General features: G+C 39.1%; 1 protein-coding gene across 1 annotated transcript in view; it reads right to left on the reverse strand.

Moving 5' to 3' along the window:
- The window catches only part of LOC122797794 (cubilin-like), a 2,156,354-nt gene that overhangs the window by 151,482 nt on the left and 1,983,896 nt on the right, over positions 1 to 20,976 (reverse strand). The window contains 2 exon segments of the mRNA XM_044066315.1: positions 6,436 to 6,617; positions 6,707 to 6,851. Coding sequence (XP_043922250.1) covers positions 6,436 to 6,617; positions 6,707 to 6,851 — 327 coding nt within the window.

Below are 20,976 nucleotides of genomic sequence, written 5' to 3' on the forward strand. Positions count from 1 at the left end.
TCAGGGTTAATGACAGCATTCCAATCTCCTCCTGCTATAATATAATGGTCATTGAATGTAGAAAGGATATTATAAATCTCTAATATGAAAATATGTTGGCGAATGCACAGACCATACAAATTGAAAAATAGGATTGGTTTGTCAAGATTGTGGTGTCGAGAAGTAAAGTAGCACCATCTTCTATCTTTGTCAAACTTCTCCTATATTATAATCCCCTGAAAGTTGTTTTTAATTATAATGGCCACACCTTTTGAATTGGAACTATTGCCCGCTGATATTATATTTATAATCCATCTTTTTCCCCTCTCTTTGTTCCAATCTTCTCTGAGCATGTGTGTTTCTTGTAAAAACATATCTTAGCCTGAGATTTAAAAACTAAGTGAAAGAGAAGGGATTTTTTGGCTTTGTTTTGAAGCCCTCTAATGTTCCATGAGTCAATATGTAAGGATAAAGCCATGCACACTAGATAGCATATAGAGTGGGGAAGTAGTGATTAGTGGTGTTAGAAATCTGAGAAAACATGGAGACCAAAACCAAACATTTTGTAAACAGTGTGAGTTAGTATATTTAGGAGGTTCTCTCAAAGTGGTAATATAGTATTCCTTCATAACTACTCCGGTGCCTACCCACCCAGACCCAGTAAGAGAAGGAATATAGAGACAATGATAAAGCAAATAAGCAAAATTGGCTAACACATTAAACATTTTGGATGAGACACTCCTGTTGGAAGTCCTGAAAAGGACTGGTGTAACATTAGGTATAGCTATACATATGTACAAAACAAGATTTAACAAAATAACGGTCATACTAGGACCCTAAAGAGATATCTCCCCATGAGCTCCAAAGAAGTTAGGGAGTATTAGAAAAGAAAGACAGGTAAGTAGGATTAGCCAAGTATTCAGAAATATCAAGAGAGAAAATTTAGTGAGTGTGTGGTAGCATGTGTGTATTAAGGAAGAGGAGAGTTAGAAAGCAGAGGGTAAGTGAGGAAGAGTATGGTTAGCTAGGTAAAGGACAAGGGCTGAGCGCTTGAATATTGTAAGAGTATATGTATAGATTTGTAACAAGAAGAGTAAAGGATACAGAAAAAGAAAGATAAGGAAAGAGAAAATAAGTACAGAATCGTGTGATGTTTAATTTGCTGCTATATTGGCTCATTTTAAATATTAAATATACTTGACAATCGATATAAAGATGTAACTGGTACATGGGTACACCAACCTAGGGTTTAGTTAAAAGATTGACATATGAAAAGCGAATAGCTTTCAGTTAAATACACTGAAGATTCATTGTGTTGTCGTGAGCCTAATGTAATTACCCAGAATTGGTGTGAAGAGAGACTTGAAATTACATGCATCCAATTTAGATTAATGCAAGTTATAGCATACTATACTGTATGCTAAAGTAAAAATATTCTGGTTAGAAGAAGACCTGTATAGTCTTGTCTCTGTAGTAGTGACAGAATTTTATTTTGAAGGACTTGGCATCAAACATTGCAAATGAGCCTCCGGGAGAGCAAATCCTTTCTTCCTCCGTGGTTAGCACGGACTCCGACACAGGTAAGGAATGCCTTTAGTTTGACTGACCCAATATTAATAGCTTTTAAAGCAATACTGGTATCTGTGAGCACAGTTGGAATGTATCAATGAACTTGAGTGTTTTCGGGGGTTAAAAGGCAGTCACAGGATATAAAGAAAACAACACCTTTGTTCAGTATCAGCTGAATGACATGTTTAGTAAACTGGTTAGCTCGGCATATAGTCAAATCACATAAGGGTTAGGTTGACAGTTAGAAACCTTATAAACTTGTATAGGAGTGCCTATATGCCAGAATTTAGAGAATTTTAGTGTCGCTATGAAACGGAGACGCAGGACCAGCGCGGTGATAGGAACATCCGGAGATTGTCCACTTAAGGTGACCCGTAGGTTACTAGATCCAGGATCAATAAGGTTCCTCTTCAAGATAAGAGCCTAGGACCAGAAATGCATTATACTCATTAGGAGATAAAGATATCGTTCAACATTGATGATGTAAGGAGCAGGAAACTTTGAATACTGATCTTAGAAATGAGATGGTTATACCAAGTATAGAGGTGTATCTTTGGTTTGAATTCAGTCAGCCTGAGTTAAGTGTTTGGATAAGTATTTTGGAGTACAGCAGGTTATAAAGCAGGGTATTCATTGAATACTTTAATAAAGATCTCTTTCGCTTCTTGTGGAGTATTTGCTGAGTGTCTCTTGTCCTTGTAAGTAAAAGATAGGACGTTCGGATAGCGCATCTGGAATTTAATATTCCGCTTGATCAAATCTGCACAAAACGGGGCCAACTTTTGCCTATTTAATTTAATTAAGAGAGGCAAGTCTTGAGAAAAGGTGAGCCTGTGTTTATTCCAGGTGAAATGTTTTTGTTTTTTGGCTGATAATAGAATTCTTTGAGAGTCCTGGAAATTTAACAGTTTAGTGTAGATATGGTGGAGTGAAGTGGAATCTTGGCGTTTATGCAAGGCTCTGTGTGCTCTCTCCACAACTAAGCTCTCCGTGTTGTTTTCCGAACCCAGTATTGCTAAAAAGATCTGTTTGGTGATTAATAGTAAGTTCTGGTTGTCATACATTTCTGGTAATCCTCTGATTAATATGTTATTTCGGCGACTTCTCGCCTCTAGATCCATTATTTTGGATTGCATCTCCGATAGCAGGGTGTCCTTGGTAGGTCATCCGATAAGGATTGGATCAAGTTCTCGTTTGCCTGGTACTTATGCTCAAGTGTGTCTACCCTTTAGATTATTTGATTAATAGATTTGCCAAAGTTAGTAAGTTGCTCATAGAAGCTTTGTATGGCTAATTGAATAGGTTGTAATGCCAGTTTCAGATCATTGAGATGGAAATTAGGATCGTTTTTCCCTTTGGCAGCTGTTTTATTGGTGTCCGCTGCTTGTTTGGTGATTCTTTGTCTTTTAGAGACTACATCTTTTTCTGGAGAAAGCACTGAAGAGATTTTTGCCTTGGTGGTTTGAGTTTCCATGTTGTCAGAATTGTCGGCCATACCTTGGATGCGATAGTACTTAATCAATAGTAGGGGATGTATGGGCCCCTTGGATGCACGTGGCACAGATCTCAGATGCAGGAATAAGTTAAAATAGTTTATCCTTGACTTGTTTTAGTTCGGAAAGCTACCGAATTTAAGGTAACAAGATAAGATACCGTAATCCTTCACAAGAACAGTGGTAGTTGGCGTTATGAACGGATTAAACTATCAGTATCTGTATTTGTGCGGGGAGCTCTAGGGATAGGGTGTAAACTAGACGACCACCATCTTGGAAACAAATAGGAAAATGTTCCTTTTGCTATTCACAATTTAGCTGATCTCATTTTAAGTAGCGGGGCAATGGAAATGTTATCATTTAAACCAGGGGCCGTCCCAGCATCTAAAGTGATTTGCCAACACAATTCCTTGTATTCAATGTTTTTCTTCCCACAATTTGCCCCTTGCTTCCTTTTTTATTTGCTCCACCACAAAAAATAAGAAATTCGCTTCACATACGTTGGTGTGTTTATATAGAGCATTTGTTTCTTTTTTGTTTTGTATATCATATTTATGCTCATAGATCCTTCTCCTTAACTTACACTCAGTTTTTCCTATATAGAAGGATCTACATTCCACACAGGTAGCCAGGTACACTATTCTAGATAATTCACAATTATAGTAGTCTTTGCCCTCAATCAATCTGTCCCTACTTTCTATAAATACCTGATCAGTATTTGTTATATTTCCACACTGAGAGCAGCGACCACATTTATAGGTCCCTCTTCTCCTATTCCCTTCCTTCCTTTTCCAGTCATTTTCTAAAATAGTCTTTAAGTTAAGCAAATTTTTATATACAGTTTTGAGGGGTTCCCTAGACACTCCTTCCAAGTCAGTAAAATTAACAAACCTTTCCCATTCAGTTTTTACAACCCTTCTAGCTAAACCACCGAAGGCATTAAATTCCAACACTAATGCTTTTCCAAAATTTTGCTCAGAGGTAGCTGTGCATATATCAACTTCATTAGTATTCTCTCCTAGTATGGGCTTAAATTTTCCTTTTCTGCCCTCATTTATTTCTGCCTTCACCCCTCTTATCAACTCAATGGGATACCCCCTATTCAGAAAAAAAATGTTCTAATAATTCACTTTCATGCTGAGAATCCATTTCTGAGGAGGTCATTCTGCTTCCTCGTATGTACCGGCCTTTCACTATATTCCTTTTATAATGGGGTGGGTGGGCACTATTATAGTGTAGAAAAGAATTGCAGAATGTAGGCTTTCTATAGACCCTTGACTCATATCTGCCCTGGCTCTTATATACTTCTATGCCAAGGTATTCAAGCTTCTCTGTGAAGCATTTGTGGGTAAATTTTAAAGAATTAGTAGCGTTGTTTATGAAATACATAAATTCTTCCAACTTGTGCATAGTCTCAATCCATAAAATCACTATATCATCTAAAGATCTCCGATAAAACATCCAGCACCCCGCATATTGGGATCCCAAAACATATTTCTCTTCCCATTTGGCTAGAACAAGGGTTGGCATAGGTGGTAGCGCATGCTGCTCCCATCGCAACGCTCTGGATCTGCTGGGAAAATGCCGCTTTAAAAAAGATGAAATTGCACTTCAGTACTAATTCCATCACTCCAGTACATACCAATTTCTCCTTTTGATTTAATTCTTCAAATATTATCTCTTCAAGCGTACTCATACCTTCCGCGTATGGTATGCTGGAGAATAAGTCTATCACATGTGAGGGTGGGTAGGGGAGCGGTGCGGGTCTGAACCTGCTTCATGTAGTCACACAGTAAAGAAAACAATCAGTGAGAAATTGCTGCTTAGGGCTTCAGGTAAGTCCAGGGGGGGGGGAGCACAGGATACTGTTTAGAAGTAGGGTCAGGCCTGTATGAAGCCGCTAAGCTTAGGGGTAAAAAGAATATTCCAAAAAGGTTACAGAGGTGTCTTTTTCTGGCAGGGAGTCAGGCTGGATAACTAGATTCCTGTTTAAGGTAGCTAGCATTCCTAGATAGTGTGCACTATTTGGTGAAACTACTTTTAGAGTAAGTTAACAAATTATCTGTAAGGAGAGACTTTCCCGTACTTTGTTGGCAGGAGTTGGTCTGAGATTCTTGTTTCAAACAGGGGGACTTGATCTTGGGTAGTGCAGTTATGTTGGAGTCTCTCAGAGCTTAAACATTTGCAATTGGCTGAGCAGAGCTAGGAGAGAAAAGGGAGAAGTAGAGAAAAATTAGTAGGTGATACAAATAGATACTAGAAAAATTGATTAAGATGCCAATGACACAACAGACAATATTCTAGTGACATAGCAAGAGTAGCGTGTCAGTAAATAGCAGTAGTTCTACCTTCTTGAAGCATAGAAATTTAACTATAAGTTTGTGGTCAGTGTAGGTTAAAGTATTAAGCAAAATTTAATAAAGTAGCCTCAAAATACACATTATCATATTTCCCTTGGCAAGTTACACTGAGCGCTACATTTAGAGAACCAAAATTCAGTAGCGTATTTGTAGCCTGAGTTTAGCAAATGGAGGCTTATGGCATCAAACCCTGGACCACAAGAAGCAGCTCCTTAACAGCTTATAACATTAATCTTATACAGGAATCAGTTAATACTTTGCATCTTTAATTACAACTGAAACGTTAATGTAAACCCATATTTTTAAGTCATTATAAGATGTTTCTTTCCTATTCAGCAGAAGATAGCCTGCCCAGTTCTAACAGCTGCAGTGCTTATAAAAATGGTTACAAAACCAGTAGTATTTTTCTTACCGCTGTCATCACGAATAAAGGGCCTGTCAGTATGGAGAATATAAGGGCTTCATTTTCAGAAAATAACAATGTATTTCATATCTTAATTTCTGCTTAAAATTGCACTAATGCAGAATTCTTTGCTAAAAGGCAGCAAAAGGACATTATGCACTCTGGCTTCTTACTTGACAATTTGCTCATATACTGTCAGTCTACTTTAGTATGACACACTAATTATATGTGTATGTTGCCATTTTAGATGCTCTATTACATTTTGCCTGTGACAGTTAATACATTTCATTTGATCTCTATATTTGATTTTGTTTATTTGAGATTATACATTTTATATATAGATAGATTCTATGGGCTCTTCACTGTTGTAGTTTATGCATTATCATTTAAATATGTGAATATGTGAATGCTGTTTAAAACATTCTTATATTGATCTGTGTTTTGCACTTAGGCATACCTTTAATCAGTCCTTATAATCAGTATATTATGCCATTTAACAAATTAAAATACAATACGTAAATAAAGAAATTAAAAAAAAAAAAGTTTTCCTGTGAGATTAGTGGAATAGTGCAGTTTCTTCCCAACCACATAAAAGGTATTGATGGGGATTAAAAAGGATGATTGTGCTTACCTCTAAATAGTCAAAACTACATTTTGAATGCTTTTCCAGTTCAAATGCATCAAAGAAGAGAGAGATGGTATGGTTATGTGGTGCTCTTAGAATGATGGTGCAATCCAAGTTATGTTGATAAACATTGGGCCATCCAGGACTCTTCAAGTATCCAAAAGACTGGTTGAATTCTCTGTTGCAGCCTTTGAAAAATTAATATTCATATGTGGTTATACACCAAAGTCTGCAGAAGCAGGCCATATAACTGATTATATATTTACTGAGCACTTACCTGCAATCTGAGCTGTGAAGCTTATGCCATTGCCATTTCTGTACTCATCTGATCTGAATGTCACAACAGCAGAGCGGCCATATGTGTAAAAGTCTAGCAAAACAGAATCTGTATCACAGTACCTGTGCACTTGCCCATAGTCTCCCTGTAATAAAAAGGAAGTTGCATCATAAACAGATCGCACCTGTCGATATTAGATTAAGAATCAGATCACTACTGCTGATATTATTGAACACTGAATCAGATCGCTACTGCTGACATTAATAAACATTGAATCAGATCCCTACTGCTGATATTAATGGACACTGAATCAGATCGCTATTGCTGATATTAATGAACACTGAATCAGATCACTACTGCTGATATTAATGAACACTGAATCAGATCACTACTGCTGATATTAATGGACACTGAATCAGATCGCTATTGCTGATATTAATGAACACTGAATCAGATCACTACTGCTGATATTAATGGACACTGAATCAGATCGCTATTGCTGATATTAATGAACACTGAATCAGATCACTACTGCTGATATTAATGGACACTGAATCAGATTGCTACTGCTGATATTAATGAACACTGAATCAGATTGCTACTGCTGATATTAATGAATGCTGAATCAGACAGCTACTACTGATATTAATGAACACTGAATCAGATCGCTACTGCTGATATTAATAAATGCTGAATCAGGTCACTACTGCTGATATTAATGAACACTGAATCAGATCACTACTGCTGATATTAATGGACACTGAATCAGATCGCTACTGCTGATATTAATGAACAGTGATTCAGATCTCTACTGCTGATATTAATGAACACTGAATCAGATTGCTACTGCTGATATTAATGAACACTGAATCAGATCGCTACTGCTGATATTAATGAACACTGAATCAGATCGCTACTGCTGATATTAATGAATGCTGAATCAGACCACTACTACTGATATTAATGAACACTGAATCAGATCGCTACTGCTGATATTAATAAACGCTGAATCAGGTCACTACTGCTGATATTAATGAACACTGAATCAGATCACTACTGCTGATATTAATGGACACTGAATCAGATCGCTACTGCTGATATTAATGAACAGTGATTCAGATCTCTACTGCTGATATTAATGAACACTGAATCAGATTGCTACTGCTGATATTAATGGACACTGAATCAGACAGCTACTACTGATATTAATGAACACTGAATCAGATCGCTACTGCTGATATTAATAAATGCTGAATCAGGTCACTACTGCTGATATTAATGAACACTGAATCAGATCACTACTGCTGATATTAATGGACACTGAATCAGATCGCTACTGCTGATATTAATGAACAGTGATTCAGATCTCTACTGCTGATATTAATGAACACTGAATCAGATTGCTACTGCTGATATTAATGGACACTAAATCAGACCGCTACTGCTGATAGTAATAAACACTGAATTAAAGCCCTCCAGATGAGCTCATTGCTGGGGACAAGACTGGCTCCTTTCCATCAAATGTTTAACAGCCTTTTAATCAGTTCAAAAACTTGAAACTGTTTGATAAAATGTCTTGGACTAGCTGCTTTTCTTACTTGACACTCATGACTCATCTTCCCTTTGACAAAATTATGGTAATGTAATTTTTCATTTCTCATTTATTGTATTTTTCCAGCATTGTTTTACCCCTTTTCATTCTTCATGTTTCTCACATCTGGATTACTTTTATTTTTACTGTCTTATGTTGACATTTGCAAATACCACTATCTATGCTACTACTTTGTGCATTTTGTTATGCGCTATTGTTTTATGTTTTTTATCTTTTTGTCTTTGCTTTCCTGTCATTCATGATGTGCCTTTGCAAAACAGGTATTTGATTATGTTTCTATCAACATTAATAGAATACTCTTGCATGTGCACAAAACAAAAAGCACCAGAATTACCTGTTCTAAAGACTTAAACCTTGCCTGTGATATAAACAGGACCTACTGCAGAGATAGGTATGTATCCCAGTGACTACCCCTTTCTCTAAAACAGGCTCCCCATGCAGGTGAAGCAGAGTTCCTCCCTAACTCAATTCAAGTGTAACTTGGACACATGGATGGGGAACAGGAAATTCAACTCTGGTTTGGCACCTATGTCTCTAATGGACACAGGCAGCTGTAAATGGTTCATCTCTCAGGCCCCTGCTTTTAAATATTTCATCTCCCAAGCCCCTGTTTACAATTATCAAGGGTACCAGAACTTGTTAGAGATTTGGGATGCATGGCTCGGCTTAAAAAATCCTTGTGGTCATTAGCCTAATAAACACCTATGAACCTCTGCATTTATTTTAATGCTAAAATTATTAATACTGTGTTAACTCCATGGCATACTGTAAGTAGTTCTCCCAACTTTAAGCATATAAGGTTACAGCATATGTTTCAGGGACAGATGTTTGCAAGCTAAGATACACTGGAGTAAATGAAATACTGAAATAGGAAATAACTAAACTGCGGTGGTGGTGCTGCGGTAGCATTGTCGCCTCACAGTAAGACTTTGTCCTGTTCGATTCTCAGCTAGAGCGTCTTCTGTGTGGAGACATGCATAAATGGGCATACCTTTGTTGAAGGTTGTGTGTCAGAGCCGGCAACTCGGCACGTAAAAATCTACTGCCAATCATTAGCGGACCGGAGTTCTGCTGTGGCGACCCCTAACCAGGAAAATCCGAAAGACGCAATGACCTAAGGAAAATGGGATGAAAGGAAAGTATACAGACACAGAGATGAATGAAGCAAAGTGTATGATACATAAAATGTGTTAAGTTTAAATTCTCAGAGGAATGAGATTTTCATAGGGGTGGGCATACATAGCCTATCAAGAGGGGAAAATACAATAAGAACTTGGAGCAAATGACTGAATTTATGAAGGAATTATTACTTCTTTAGACCCTGCCCTTCATGAGCTGAGACATTTTAATATTTTACCTGCTGCACTTTTCCACAATTAGCAGTAAGCAAAATGGGTTTTCTTAAAGATGATTCAGAGACATTATATTATCTGTCTTGTGGGTTCTACTGCACTGCGGTGACGTTTGTATATTGTAAAACATTTCAAAATATAGGCTCAGAAAAAATAAGATCCTAAAATGAAACAGCTGAACAGGTCAGTAAAGATACAAACAGCTCAAATACAAGTGAAATAGCAAGAGAAATGGACCTCACTGAGTGGGATCACGAAGTAATGTGAATGTCACAAAAATGCACTGCTTAAGAAGCATTTCAACAATCCTACAAAAGGTACACTCTTACACAAAAGTATGGTCCAGATTTACCATAAAGCCATTCATTCTATGCTGTCGTGATGTTACTGTTCACCATACCTCTCAACCTTTTTAGAGCAAGAAATGTGGACAAATCCAAAAATAATGGGGGGGGGGGAGTCCAGAATCAGGGACAGATTTGTAATACTGGTTTTAGAAACTTAGAAAGTTGATAGAATAACTGGTGCACATTATCATGCATTTTCTGATGGCCGGGAAGTCCAAAACACAAATGTATGTCATGATTTAGTGACTTTAATCCTTATTGACATTACAGTTTCAAACTGAATTGTACAGTAATAGTTAGTTCATTAGGTTGGGGGGACTCAGTATGTCGAAAAATTACTCTGGAATGTTATGAAAAAATGCACAATAGTTATGTGCTTCATGAGGTGGGGCAAGTCATAAGTGGTATGCTGAAAAAATTGTGTGAAAATGTTAAAAACTGGTGAAGTTATGGATATTTCTGCAACATAAATGTGCAGAACAAACATACTGAAAGTCTGATTTTGTCAGTTATTATCATCCATAATTACACCATGTTAAACATTTTCACATCTGATTTTTAGCATATCATTAAAAAGTCAATGCCTCATGAACAATGGAACTGTCAGTGTCTAATTCTGTCTAAAAAGGCTGTTTCACAATCAGTTTATAAAGTTCATGAGGCAGGGGCTTCAAGATGGCATGCTAAAACATTGGCCATAAGTTATGCATTTTTTAGTCCCATGGCATCTAGACCATCAGTTACCAATACTGAAAAATGCCCTCCTCTGTCTGGTCCAAACTTTCAAAACAAGGCCTTCCTGTCAGCCTTTCCTGGCCTTATGATGTGGGTTAGATTCGTGACAAGTTTTGAAATAATGGCAAGAAGATTAGGGCATCTTTGCTGTAATCCAACACCCATGCTATCAAAAGTTATTTTAATATGTACACTAACCAGACCCCGGAGATGCAAAATTACATTCTTAAGTGAGCATGTAGTAGTGCCGTGGGGGTACTCCCCACCTATACTGTAAGATATCACCTCTGTACCTGATAACCAGCACTTAGTTACTGCCACTTGTCACAGCTTTGCTTACTCTGTTTGAGCACTTGACTTTGGCATGCCCCCTTCCTACGGAAGAGGTAAGCAGGCAATACAGCTTCATTCCTCCACCAGCTGTCAGCCTCTGGAGTATTTGGACTTCTAATTAATCCCAGGCCATTGGAGCCACATTCATAGGTTCATAGGTTCATAGGTAAGTACTAGGCTAGCTGCCCTTGTAGGCCATTTTAAGCTTAACCAGTTTCCCTTTTTGTGTTCAAAATAACCTATCCTATTTGGTTATAGATTGGCCTTACTTATCCTATGGTCAGTAATTATATAGTACTCCAAATAAAAATATTGGGATCATACCACAGGTAATTTGAGAGGACCCAGGCTTGAGATAAAGCATTTAGAAGCTGCATCTGTCCATTAGTAGTAGTACAGGGGGCAGTCCTGGGGTACATTTTCTGTTTTCCATTCATAGATCTAAGTTGCGCTTGAAAATGGAGTGGGGTGAACTTTGTTTTATGTGGATGGGGAGTCTGTTCCACAGCAGTGGCATCCTCTGTGAAACTTACCTGTGCCTCCAAACCATTCTGTTGATGTTGCAGAAGTTTACATCTCTAGACCAAGTATTTCTGATGCCATTTGACTTGCTGATGTGCAGTAAATCCATCGCTAATAGATCAGAGGATGCCTTGTATACTAGACACAGGTCACCTCTTAGCAGTCTGTAGGCTACTGAAAATAGTGGCAGGGCTTTGAGTAGGTCCCTGTAGGAGATGTTGTTTAGGCCTTGTATCCTTTAAGTAAGATATCTCTGTGGGCATTCCAGTTGTTCCATGTGTCTGGACACATACATGCCAAAGGGGCATTGTATTCAATGACTGGTCTAATGAGGGAGGAGTAAAGGGAGACAATAACATCCCTACATCTAGACACAATCCCTGTATTTATAACGTGTGCAATATAGAGGGACTTTCTTACAATTGACACATGTTGGTCAAAAGTTAGTTCACTGTCAACATGTTCCTAAATCCTGAACAACTGGATCAACTTTTAGGGGTGTATTATCATTGTGGTATTTCCCTTGGGTAGATCACTATCAAAAATGATACAATAATGCATTTTTTTGGCATTTAGTTGCAGAACAGATTTTGACACCAGTTATTTATTTGAGACAAACCTTCTGCAGTATGGCTAAGTCATTTGGGGATTCAACTGTTCCTACCTTGCAGTCATCTGAAAGCTTAGTCAACCAGTGCCCTTTGGTATTGACTTTTACTTAAGAAAAGTAGATGCTAAACAGGAGAGGTCCCAACACAGAACCCTGGGGGGTTCCACTGATGACTGGTCTCTTTGTCAACGTAACTTCCACTATTATGATTATCTGCAGCTTATCTGTGAGCCATTTGGCAATCCAATAGGTGACATAGGGGTTGATTCTCAGTTTGTTAGGCTTTTCTACTATGCCTGAGTGGGGAAAAGGCCATTGAAAAGGTTGTTCAAACAAGTTAAGATTTTAAGACACACTGACAATTTATTCTCACAAATGTTCAAACTGCACAGACAGCACTACAGAGTTGCTGTAAAACATGCATTCATTACCCTAAAGCAGTTTGCTGCAAAAGGCTTTCTTAAAGCAGGTGATGCAACAAATGTCTCACATAAAACAGATGCTCCTGTAACTGTCTCAAAGACAAGAAGTGATTAATGGTCTAGCAATCTCCCACTTTCTCTTAAAAATATGTTATGGTCCTTCTTCAGGTACCTTTAAAAGCCCAGAGGTAGAAGTCCCCTTCTTAAAAAAGACAATCTGACAGATAGACGTTTTTTCTTGGCTGATTACAGAAAACTGAGAATTCTCTGGGTTTGAATAAATTATTTTATTCCACTGATTTCCAGATAAAGGCTATTCTTCTCTGACGTGATATGTAAAGTTAATTACCTTAACCAAAAATAGTTATGTCTGACTCAGATTATCTGACGGGGGTCATGTCTATGGTTACTAGCTGAAGGGTAAGAACACAGTATACTTACTTTTAACAGTGCATTACTAGACAAGGTTCATAGGTTCATAGGTTCATAGGTTGGTACTAGGCTATCGGCCCTAGGGCCTATACAAGCCTAGCCATAACAATTCCTCGCTATTTCTTCCCACACTATTTACTTCCCTGGACCCCTGTCTAGCAGGGTGACTGACGTGATCCCTGGGGTGAATTTCCTTTCTCCCATCCAATCGTCAAGATTCCTTTTGAAGAGAACCAAAGAGGCACTCTGCTTAACATGTATGGGCAGTCTGTTCCAGAGTCTGGGGAGTCTCTGGGTCAGGAATCTATTCCTCCTGCATGTTTTGTTTATTGTGATGACAAGGTTTAGAGCCCCTGAGTGTGTTGCTCTGAGAGATTGGGATTTCTTTAAGTGTAGCATGTCCAACAGCTCTGGGTTTGACATGGCTTTGTATGTTAAGCAGAGATCGCCTCTGAGTAGACGATATGCGACAGAGTATAGCTGGAGTTTTTTAAGGTGGTCAGCATAGAGCATCTGCTTTAGGCCTGTGATTCTTTTAGTGAGGTATTTCTGCGGCCTTTCCAGTTGTTGCAGATGTCTTGAGAGGTACATACCAAATGGGGCATTGTATTCTATAATGGGTCTAATGAGGGATGAGTACAGTGGGACAATGACCTCATTTTTTCTGGAAGAAAAGCCCTTAGTGATGAGGAGTGCCACATAGAAGGATTTCCTGACTGTTGCGATGTGGTTATCGAATGTGAGACCACTGTCCACCTGTGTCCCCAAGTCTCTTATCACACTTTCAGTGTTTAGTGTACTGCCATCTATGTGGTAATTCACAGGTACATGTTTTTTCCCAAAGGAGATAATTATTAATTTCTTGGCATTGAGCTTGAGCCCATGGCTCTGGCACCAGGCATCTGTTTCTGTAAGGCCCTTTTGTAGAGTATCCACATCATTAGGGGATTCAATAATGGCTCCCAGTTTGCAGTCATCTGCAACTTTGTTAGCCAGAGTCCCTTAGTGTTGGCCTGTACTTCAGAAAAGTAGATGCCAAACAAGAGCGGTCCCAGGACTGAATCCTGAGGTACTCCACTTGTCACATGTCTGGAGCTGGATTTGGAGTCGGCTACTTTTACAGTGTGGGTTCTGTCAGTAAGCCAGTTGACAACCCATCGAGTGACGTAGGGATTAATGCCAAGCTTAGTAAGTTTATCGATGATTCCAGAGTGGGGATGATGTCAAAGACCTTGGCAAGGTCCAGATAGGCTGTGTGGACTGCCTTACCTTCATCCACGGCTCTGGAGATTGATTTGAAAAAGTCAATCAGGTTCAGGAGACAAGATCGGCCCTTCACGAACCCAAACTGGGTGGAGTCCAGTGTTGAAGGTCACCAATGTCTTTGTTTATAAGTTCCATGATAATATTTTCCATGGCCTTGCAGATCAGGCTCGTCAGACTGATGGGGTGGTAGTTCCCAGGATCCAAGGTGGATCCCCCCTTGTGGAGTGGGATAACTGAAGCTGTGCACCACTCAGTGGGCATGAAGCCTGAGGTGAGGCTATGATTAAACATGACACTTAGGTGAGGTGCCAGTTCATTTTGTAGTTCATGTAGTACATAGCCCGGGATGTCATCTGGTCCGATGGATGTTGTATTCTTAGCTTTGGAGAGTGCTTTTTTTACCTGTGTTGCCATTATTACCAGAAGTTGGCAATCTTCCGTTATTGAGATGGGCTGTTTAGGGAGTGAGAGGGGGGTGAAGTTGGCACTGAATCGATCTGCCAGGATATTGGCAATATCCTTGGGATCAGTATATTTAATGCCATTCTGTTGTAGCTCAGAGCAGATCTGAGCATTGCCATTTAGATTCTTGTTCTAGGGTACTGCATAACTTACTCCTCTAATTGTTTTTGACTGCTAGCAAAGGTCAGAGAATTTCCCTTGTTCGCTTATTAAAAGAATCAGATGTTCCCCTTGAATGCCGCAGTCAAGTAGGTTTCCATGTGAACACTGAAGACAACTAGTTTCAAAGATACAGCTTTAATGAAGAGTTGGCATTCTATAACTACTTTTTCTGGTATGATTTTATGGACAGTTTTGTTTGTTTCATGGAGAGTTTCTACTGTGGCATTTCTTGTGCTGTATGCCAAACAGCAAGTGTTAAAGATGATACGGTCAACTTTGCCTAACAATCCAGCAAATTTGTCTTATATTTTATTTTTGACCTAATTCTTTCTCAGTTGTTATAAGGGGGTATCCTGATGCACTGCACTTGATGACTGCATGATGACAGAATGAAGATTTTATATTTACCTCCCTTGGAGTACCAAAGTCATTCCACCAAGACTAGGTGAAGTCCAGTCCCACACAACAGAATCGTTCATGCTGCTCACAAGTAACCTGAAGGGTAGCCTTCATGTAGGGAATAACTGAAGTGGCAGAGCTTTTTGAGAAACCCAGGATGAAATCATCCATATGATAAGCAAGTACTCCAGTGATGTCACTGTTCCTCTCCAACCAGAAGAATACATCACGGTGAAGTGAGGTATTGTCCATCCTGTCTCAACAATGCTATCATTTACTTTGTTATACCAGTACAGCAATGCATCTGGCAGACGCACTTCTTGGAATTCCACAATCAGCTCACACATCTTGCTCAGGAGGGGGTATATATAAATATTACAAGAGAGCTCTATTCCTTGCAAAAATGCTTTTTTTAATCTAAATGTGCAAGACAGGAATTTTCCACTGCTTTTGTCAAATCAGGGTCAAATAAAGACAAACGGATTCTGAAGCACATGTTGATGAATCTCTTGGAAGTTCTTCTCTAAAAAATTCTTCAACCCCTCTAGCCACAGTTATGTCCTGAGTCTCCTTCTTTTTGGAGTTTCTTTGAGGGTCCTACCCACTGGAGTTTCTTTGAGGGTACACATCACCTAGGGGAAATGCATTCTGGCCAGTATTCTAACCTTCTACATTCTGGCCAACACTATCACTTTCTTCAAAACATCATTATCTTTCCGGCTTCATATCTCATCCTGTTTTGTTGATAATATATCAGAGAATATAACCTTAGTTTAGAGCTTTTATACATGACATGTAAAAACAACCCTTTATGTCTGCAATATTATCAAGATATTTAAATTTCAGTTTATATCAATTCTTGTGTGTAACAATTATAGCATTCTAAATAAAGTCCGTAAGCTCTGCCACTAACCCACTCTAAGATTTCAGCTGTATGTCCCACCATTTCTTCTCTGACTATGGCTCCTATGGTTAACCTTTTTTGAGGCAGGGGTACTACCTCATTGTGGCACCTACAAGTGTTTCACTGCATGGGTACCAAACTCTACCTTATTCATTTCAGAATTCTCCATCCCATCTACATTTCTATTTTTGGAGTTCTTTGGTGGTCTTGCTAAAACTGTCACCTTATTGTTATCATTTTTTACTGACATATTAGTTCTCCATTTTATTTTACTGACATATTCATCCTTTTCTGTAGCCTTTTCCATATGCAGCCTGCATGGGTCAACCCTTACACAAGTACCACACTGTCTCACAAGTACCACAGCTCCACTGTAAAAAGTGATGACTAAATACTTTCAAGTCTGCACAGTCAGCCCTTTTACAATATATCTTGTTTCCCATTTTAAACCTTTCATTTGTGGTATGAAGTTGTTTCTATAGAGCTAAAATTCTTCCTGACATGTTATACAGAAATATGTTTTCCTACTGCCTAGCTCTGATCCTTCTGTTCCCTTCTACCACAGACAACTTATCAATTAGAACAGAAGGGAGATTTGGGCTCTGATCATACGCAAGCTGATATGAACTGTAGCTACTGACATTCTGGGTAATCCTGATGAACTTAAGACCCCAGTCTAATGACTTTTGCAATCACATCCACTACTGCTTCTGTAGTAAATTAATTAGTAAATTATCCACCACTGTCACTGAATAAAGTCTGTGGTGGACTATTCTTGCTTGTCTATCAATGATTACAGTTCTTTACCATGTCTGATGGTCTGTTTGTGTTTATAATGCTTCCAGCAGAGTAGTGTATAAATCGATCCATGATATTAGGGTACCAAGTGCAAGGTCCAGGTTCATCTTAATCCATAGCAATAATCTCACTGTAAGGCCAGAAGCATGGAAACAGTGGGACTGAGTTTAGGTTTATCAGATTTCTTGCAAACATCACAATTATTAACAGTTTTAAACACAGAAATGCATTCAGGATCTTTGTTTCTTGAGCCACAAAATAGGTTTTGCAGTTTGTCTACAAAGGTATGACCAAACTGATGATATAAATATTTCTTTAAAAAATATATTTTTCCTGGGTATCAACTCTAAATCTGTAAGGAAATTGTTTTTACATAATTCTCCTTATAGACTTTATGTAGAATGCTGATATTGTCCAGCGCTACTGAATTCAATTGCCTCTGGTTGTCATTTTCTGTGTCCAGGACTGATCCTGCCCATTTGAAAGTCTCAAAAGAAGCTATAGCCATTTCAATATCAGACTTAACTTGCTCTAGGTTTGCTAGTATTGTCAGTTTCTTGGAGGAACATATCACTCTTCCATTTCTAAATAGTTTTTAAGGAAGGAAATACTGAGTTTGGCACTGCTGAACGTCGCACAATTGGAAGATGAAGAACATCAAAATTTACAGTGGAAGGGATTCCTAAGAAAGGCAGAGGCATCTTATAAGGGAGGTAGGAGAAGAGGGTTGGGGATATTAGCAGACAGAAAGGAAGTGATGGTAGAAGAAGGAATTTTGGAGGAGGACAGGGGATGCTTAGTAGGTTGGAAAGGAGAATCCAGAAGACAGGCATTAACAGCAGTCTTTTTGCATATCCTTCTGCGATCACAATTTAAGTTAGAAAAAATATATTGTTAAAAATAGTACATTTTCAAAAGGGCACTCTCATATTTATTTATTTATTTTGTTATTTATTTAAGTTTGATGACTGGGGAAGTCCACTGGGCCAAGAAGAGCCCGTTTTCAGTGGAGGCCTGGGGAGAAAAGCTCCCCAATAATTGCAAGTTACATTTCACATGTTACAAAAGGACATAGTTCATACAGCTAATTAAATATTTACAGATAAGCTCCATGATATTTGCAATTGGCTTGTCACAATGTTACAAAAATGAAAAGACATAATTCAATACAGAAATTTCAACATTTACATAAAGTGAATATTTTTGTTATAAACTCAATTGTAGGTTTAATATTTCAAAATATATAGCTACTAGCCATTAGTAGGTTAGGAAAATATTATGCATGGAGAGGGTAATAGCATAATTGAGATTGGAGAGTATAGTACAATAGATATTACAGAGAAAATTAGTTTTGGTAGGGGAGGGATTGTTTTGGGTGGGATGAAGTAATAGTAGAGGTAGTTGGATGAGTCAGTGCAAGGTGGAATGGGGGGGGGGGGTTAAGTTGGAGCGTGGCAAGAACATTCCCATTTGGAAGAAAGATGAGAGAGAGTAGCTGAGATTTGAAATTTGTATGGTTAGGTAGGTTGCGTAGGTGTGTGGGGCGAGAGTTCCACTGTTTAGCTAAAGAGTGGGACAGCAGTAGATGGCCAGGAGGTCATGCAGGTTTGTGGATCTGAAGCAGATTTTGTTTTTTGGATTTGAGTGAGCGGTTGGGAATGTAAGGTTTTAAAGAAGTAGTGAGTGCTGGGCAGCTGGCAGAATTAAAGATGAGCTTGTGGGCAATGATGAGTTGTAGGTGACTGAGGTAGTTGGGTAGTTCAAGCAAGTTGAACGTGAGTTGGGAGTGCAGTGGTGGGATGAGTTTTTTGAATTGGTTGCAAATTTAGAGATCTTGTGGTAGCAGAATTCAAGTTTGGACCGAAGGCCAAAATGGAGATTGGTGAAAAGAGGGGCACCATACATAAGGGAGCAGAGTAGAAAGATGGATGCAAGAGTCTGACGGGTACAGGGGCTTAGGAAGTGGTTGTGCCTGTAGAGGAGACCTAACTTTCGGTGGGTTTTCTTGATTGCCGAGTGGATGTGGGTGTCAGATTTTAGTTCTTCATCAATAATGATGCCAAGAAGCTTGGTGTTGGGAACGATTTCAAGAAGGGTGTAATTTTGGCTCTGTATGGTGAATGTGGATTTGTCAATGGAGTTTTTGGTAGGGGGAAAAAACTTTTAGTTATGTACTCACCATAACTTCAGATGTTTGGGATCCATCTCGCCTACATTCTGACTGATGGGTTCGGAGCCGATCCCTCGGCTCCGACTCTGCACGCTTATGCCAAAGAGCGAAGTCTCTTATTGGCTGAGCTTACTATATCCCAGGATGCACCACTACCAGTCCCCCAGATCTAGTTTGTCCGCATACATGCACACATGCACGCACTGATTATATAACATCGTCAGATGAAACAAGATAAAACAGTAGAACTCAAAACCGTTCAATCTCTTCTGATCTCCAAGGCGGGGGGAAGGAGGGTATTAGGAATGTGGAGATGGATCCCAAACATCTGAAGTTATGGTGAGTACATAACTAAAAGATGTTATGTGATCCTATCTCGCCTACATTCTGACTGATGGGACAGCGTCCCTAGCACCTGAATCCTGGGTGGCTCACTGGAAAACACTCCTGAGTACAGTGGAACCAAATGATGCTCGCCTTTAGATGCCACATCCAATTTATAGTGGGAAATGAAAGTGTGCGGATTGGACCAAGTAGCCGCAGCACAAATCTCAGAAATAGCGAGCTTGGAATGAAAAGCTATAGAAGTCGCCATAGCTCTGGTAGAGTGAGCTTTGATAGATGTTGTAAGTTGCTTATTCAAGAGGAATAAGCCTGAGTTATACAATCTCTAATCCATTTGGAGATAGTAGCTTTTGTGATGGTTTTACCCAATTTATTGTCTGAGAAGGACACAAACAACTGGTCTGATGTACGAATTTGCTGAGTCCTGTCTAAATAGAAGCGCAATTGCCTGTGAACATCCAATTTATGGAGAGTGTATTCTGCTTCATTGGAGAATTTTGGAAAGAAAACTGGTAGCTCTAGAGATTGTTGGAGACAGAGATTAGAACAGACCTTTGGGACAAAAGATGGATTAGGCCTAAGTGATACTCTATCCTTGTGAAAAATCAAGTACGGTGGTTTGATAGATAGGGCTGAAGCTCTGAAACTCTTCTTGCAGAGGTAATTGCAACTAAGAAGGCAGTTTTCCAAGACAGATATTTTAACTTACATGTAGCAGCCGGTTCGAAAGGGAAAGATGTTAATGCACGAAGCACCAAATCAAGATCCCACGGAGGCGCAGGATGAAAAACTGGGGGTCTTAACAGCCCCGCACCTTTAATGAAAGTTTTGCATAATCTGCTGCTCATCAACGGAGGATCCATGGATTCGTGAAATTTAGAGATAGCCGCTAGATGGACTTTAATAGTAGAGACAGAAGATCCTTGATTAAACAGGGATGTTAAAAATTTCAAAACCTCTGGGATTGGAGCAGTGATAGGGTCTAAGCCCCTGAGTTGAGCCCAGATAGCAAACCTCTTCCACTTACTGAGGTACAATTTCTTAGTGGTGGGTTTGTGGGCCGAAGATAAAATGTGAATAACTTCCGGGTCTAAGGTGTGATTTCTGACTAAGGTCGGAAGTGGAGGAGCCAAGCTGTCAACTTCAAAGTGTGAAGGGACTGGTGTTGTTGTCCCGACTGATGAATTAGCAGATCCGGAGTTAGATCTAAAGTCCAAGGATCGTCCACCGCATGTTTCTTCAGGTAGGGAAACCATACCTGACGAGGCCAGTGCGGAGCAATTAGTATCATTGTGGACCCCAATTGAGAAGCTTTCTGAATGACTTTGGGGAGAAGTGGAATCGGAGGAAAGGCATAAAGTAGCCCTGTTGGCCAAGGTTGTGCTAGAGCATCCATAGC

This window comes from Protopterus annectens, chromosome 3.part1 (assembly GCF_019279795.1).
Source record: "Protopterus annectens isolate FY-2018-M chromosome 3.part1, PAN1.0, whole genome shotgun sequence".
NCBI classification, from domain to species: Eukaryota; Metazoa; Chordata; order Ceratodontiformes; family Protopteridae; genus Protopterus; species Protopterus annectens.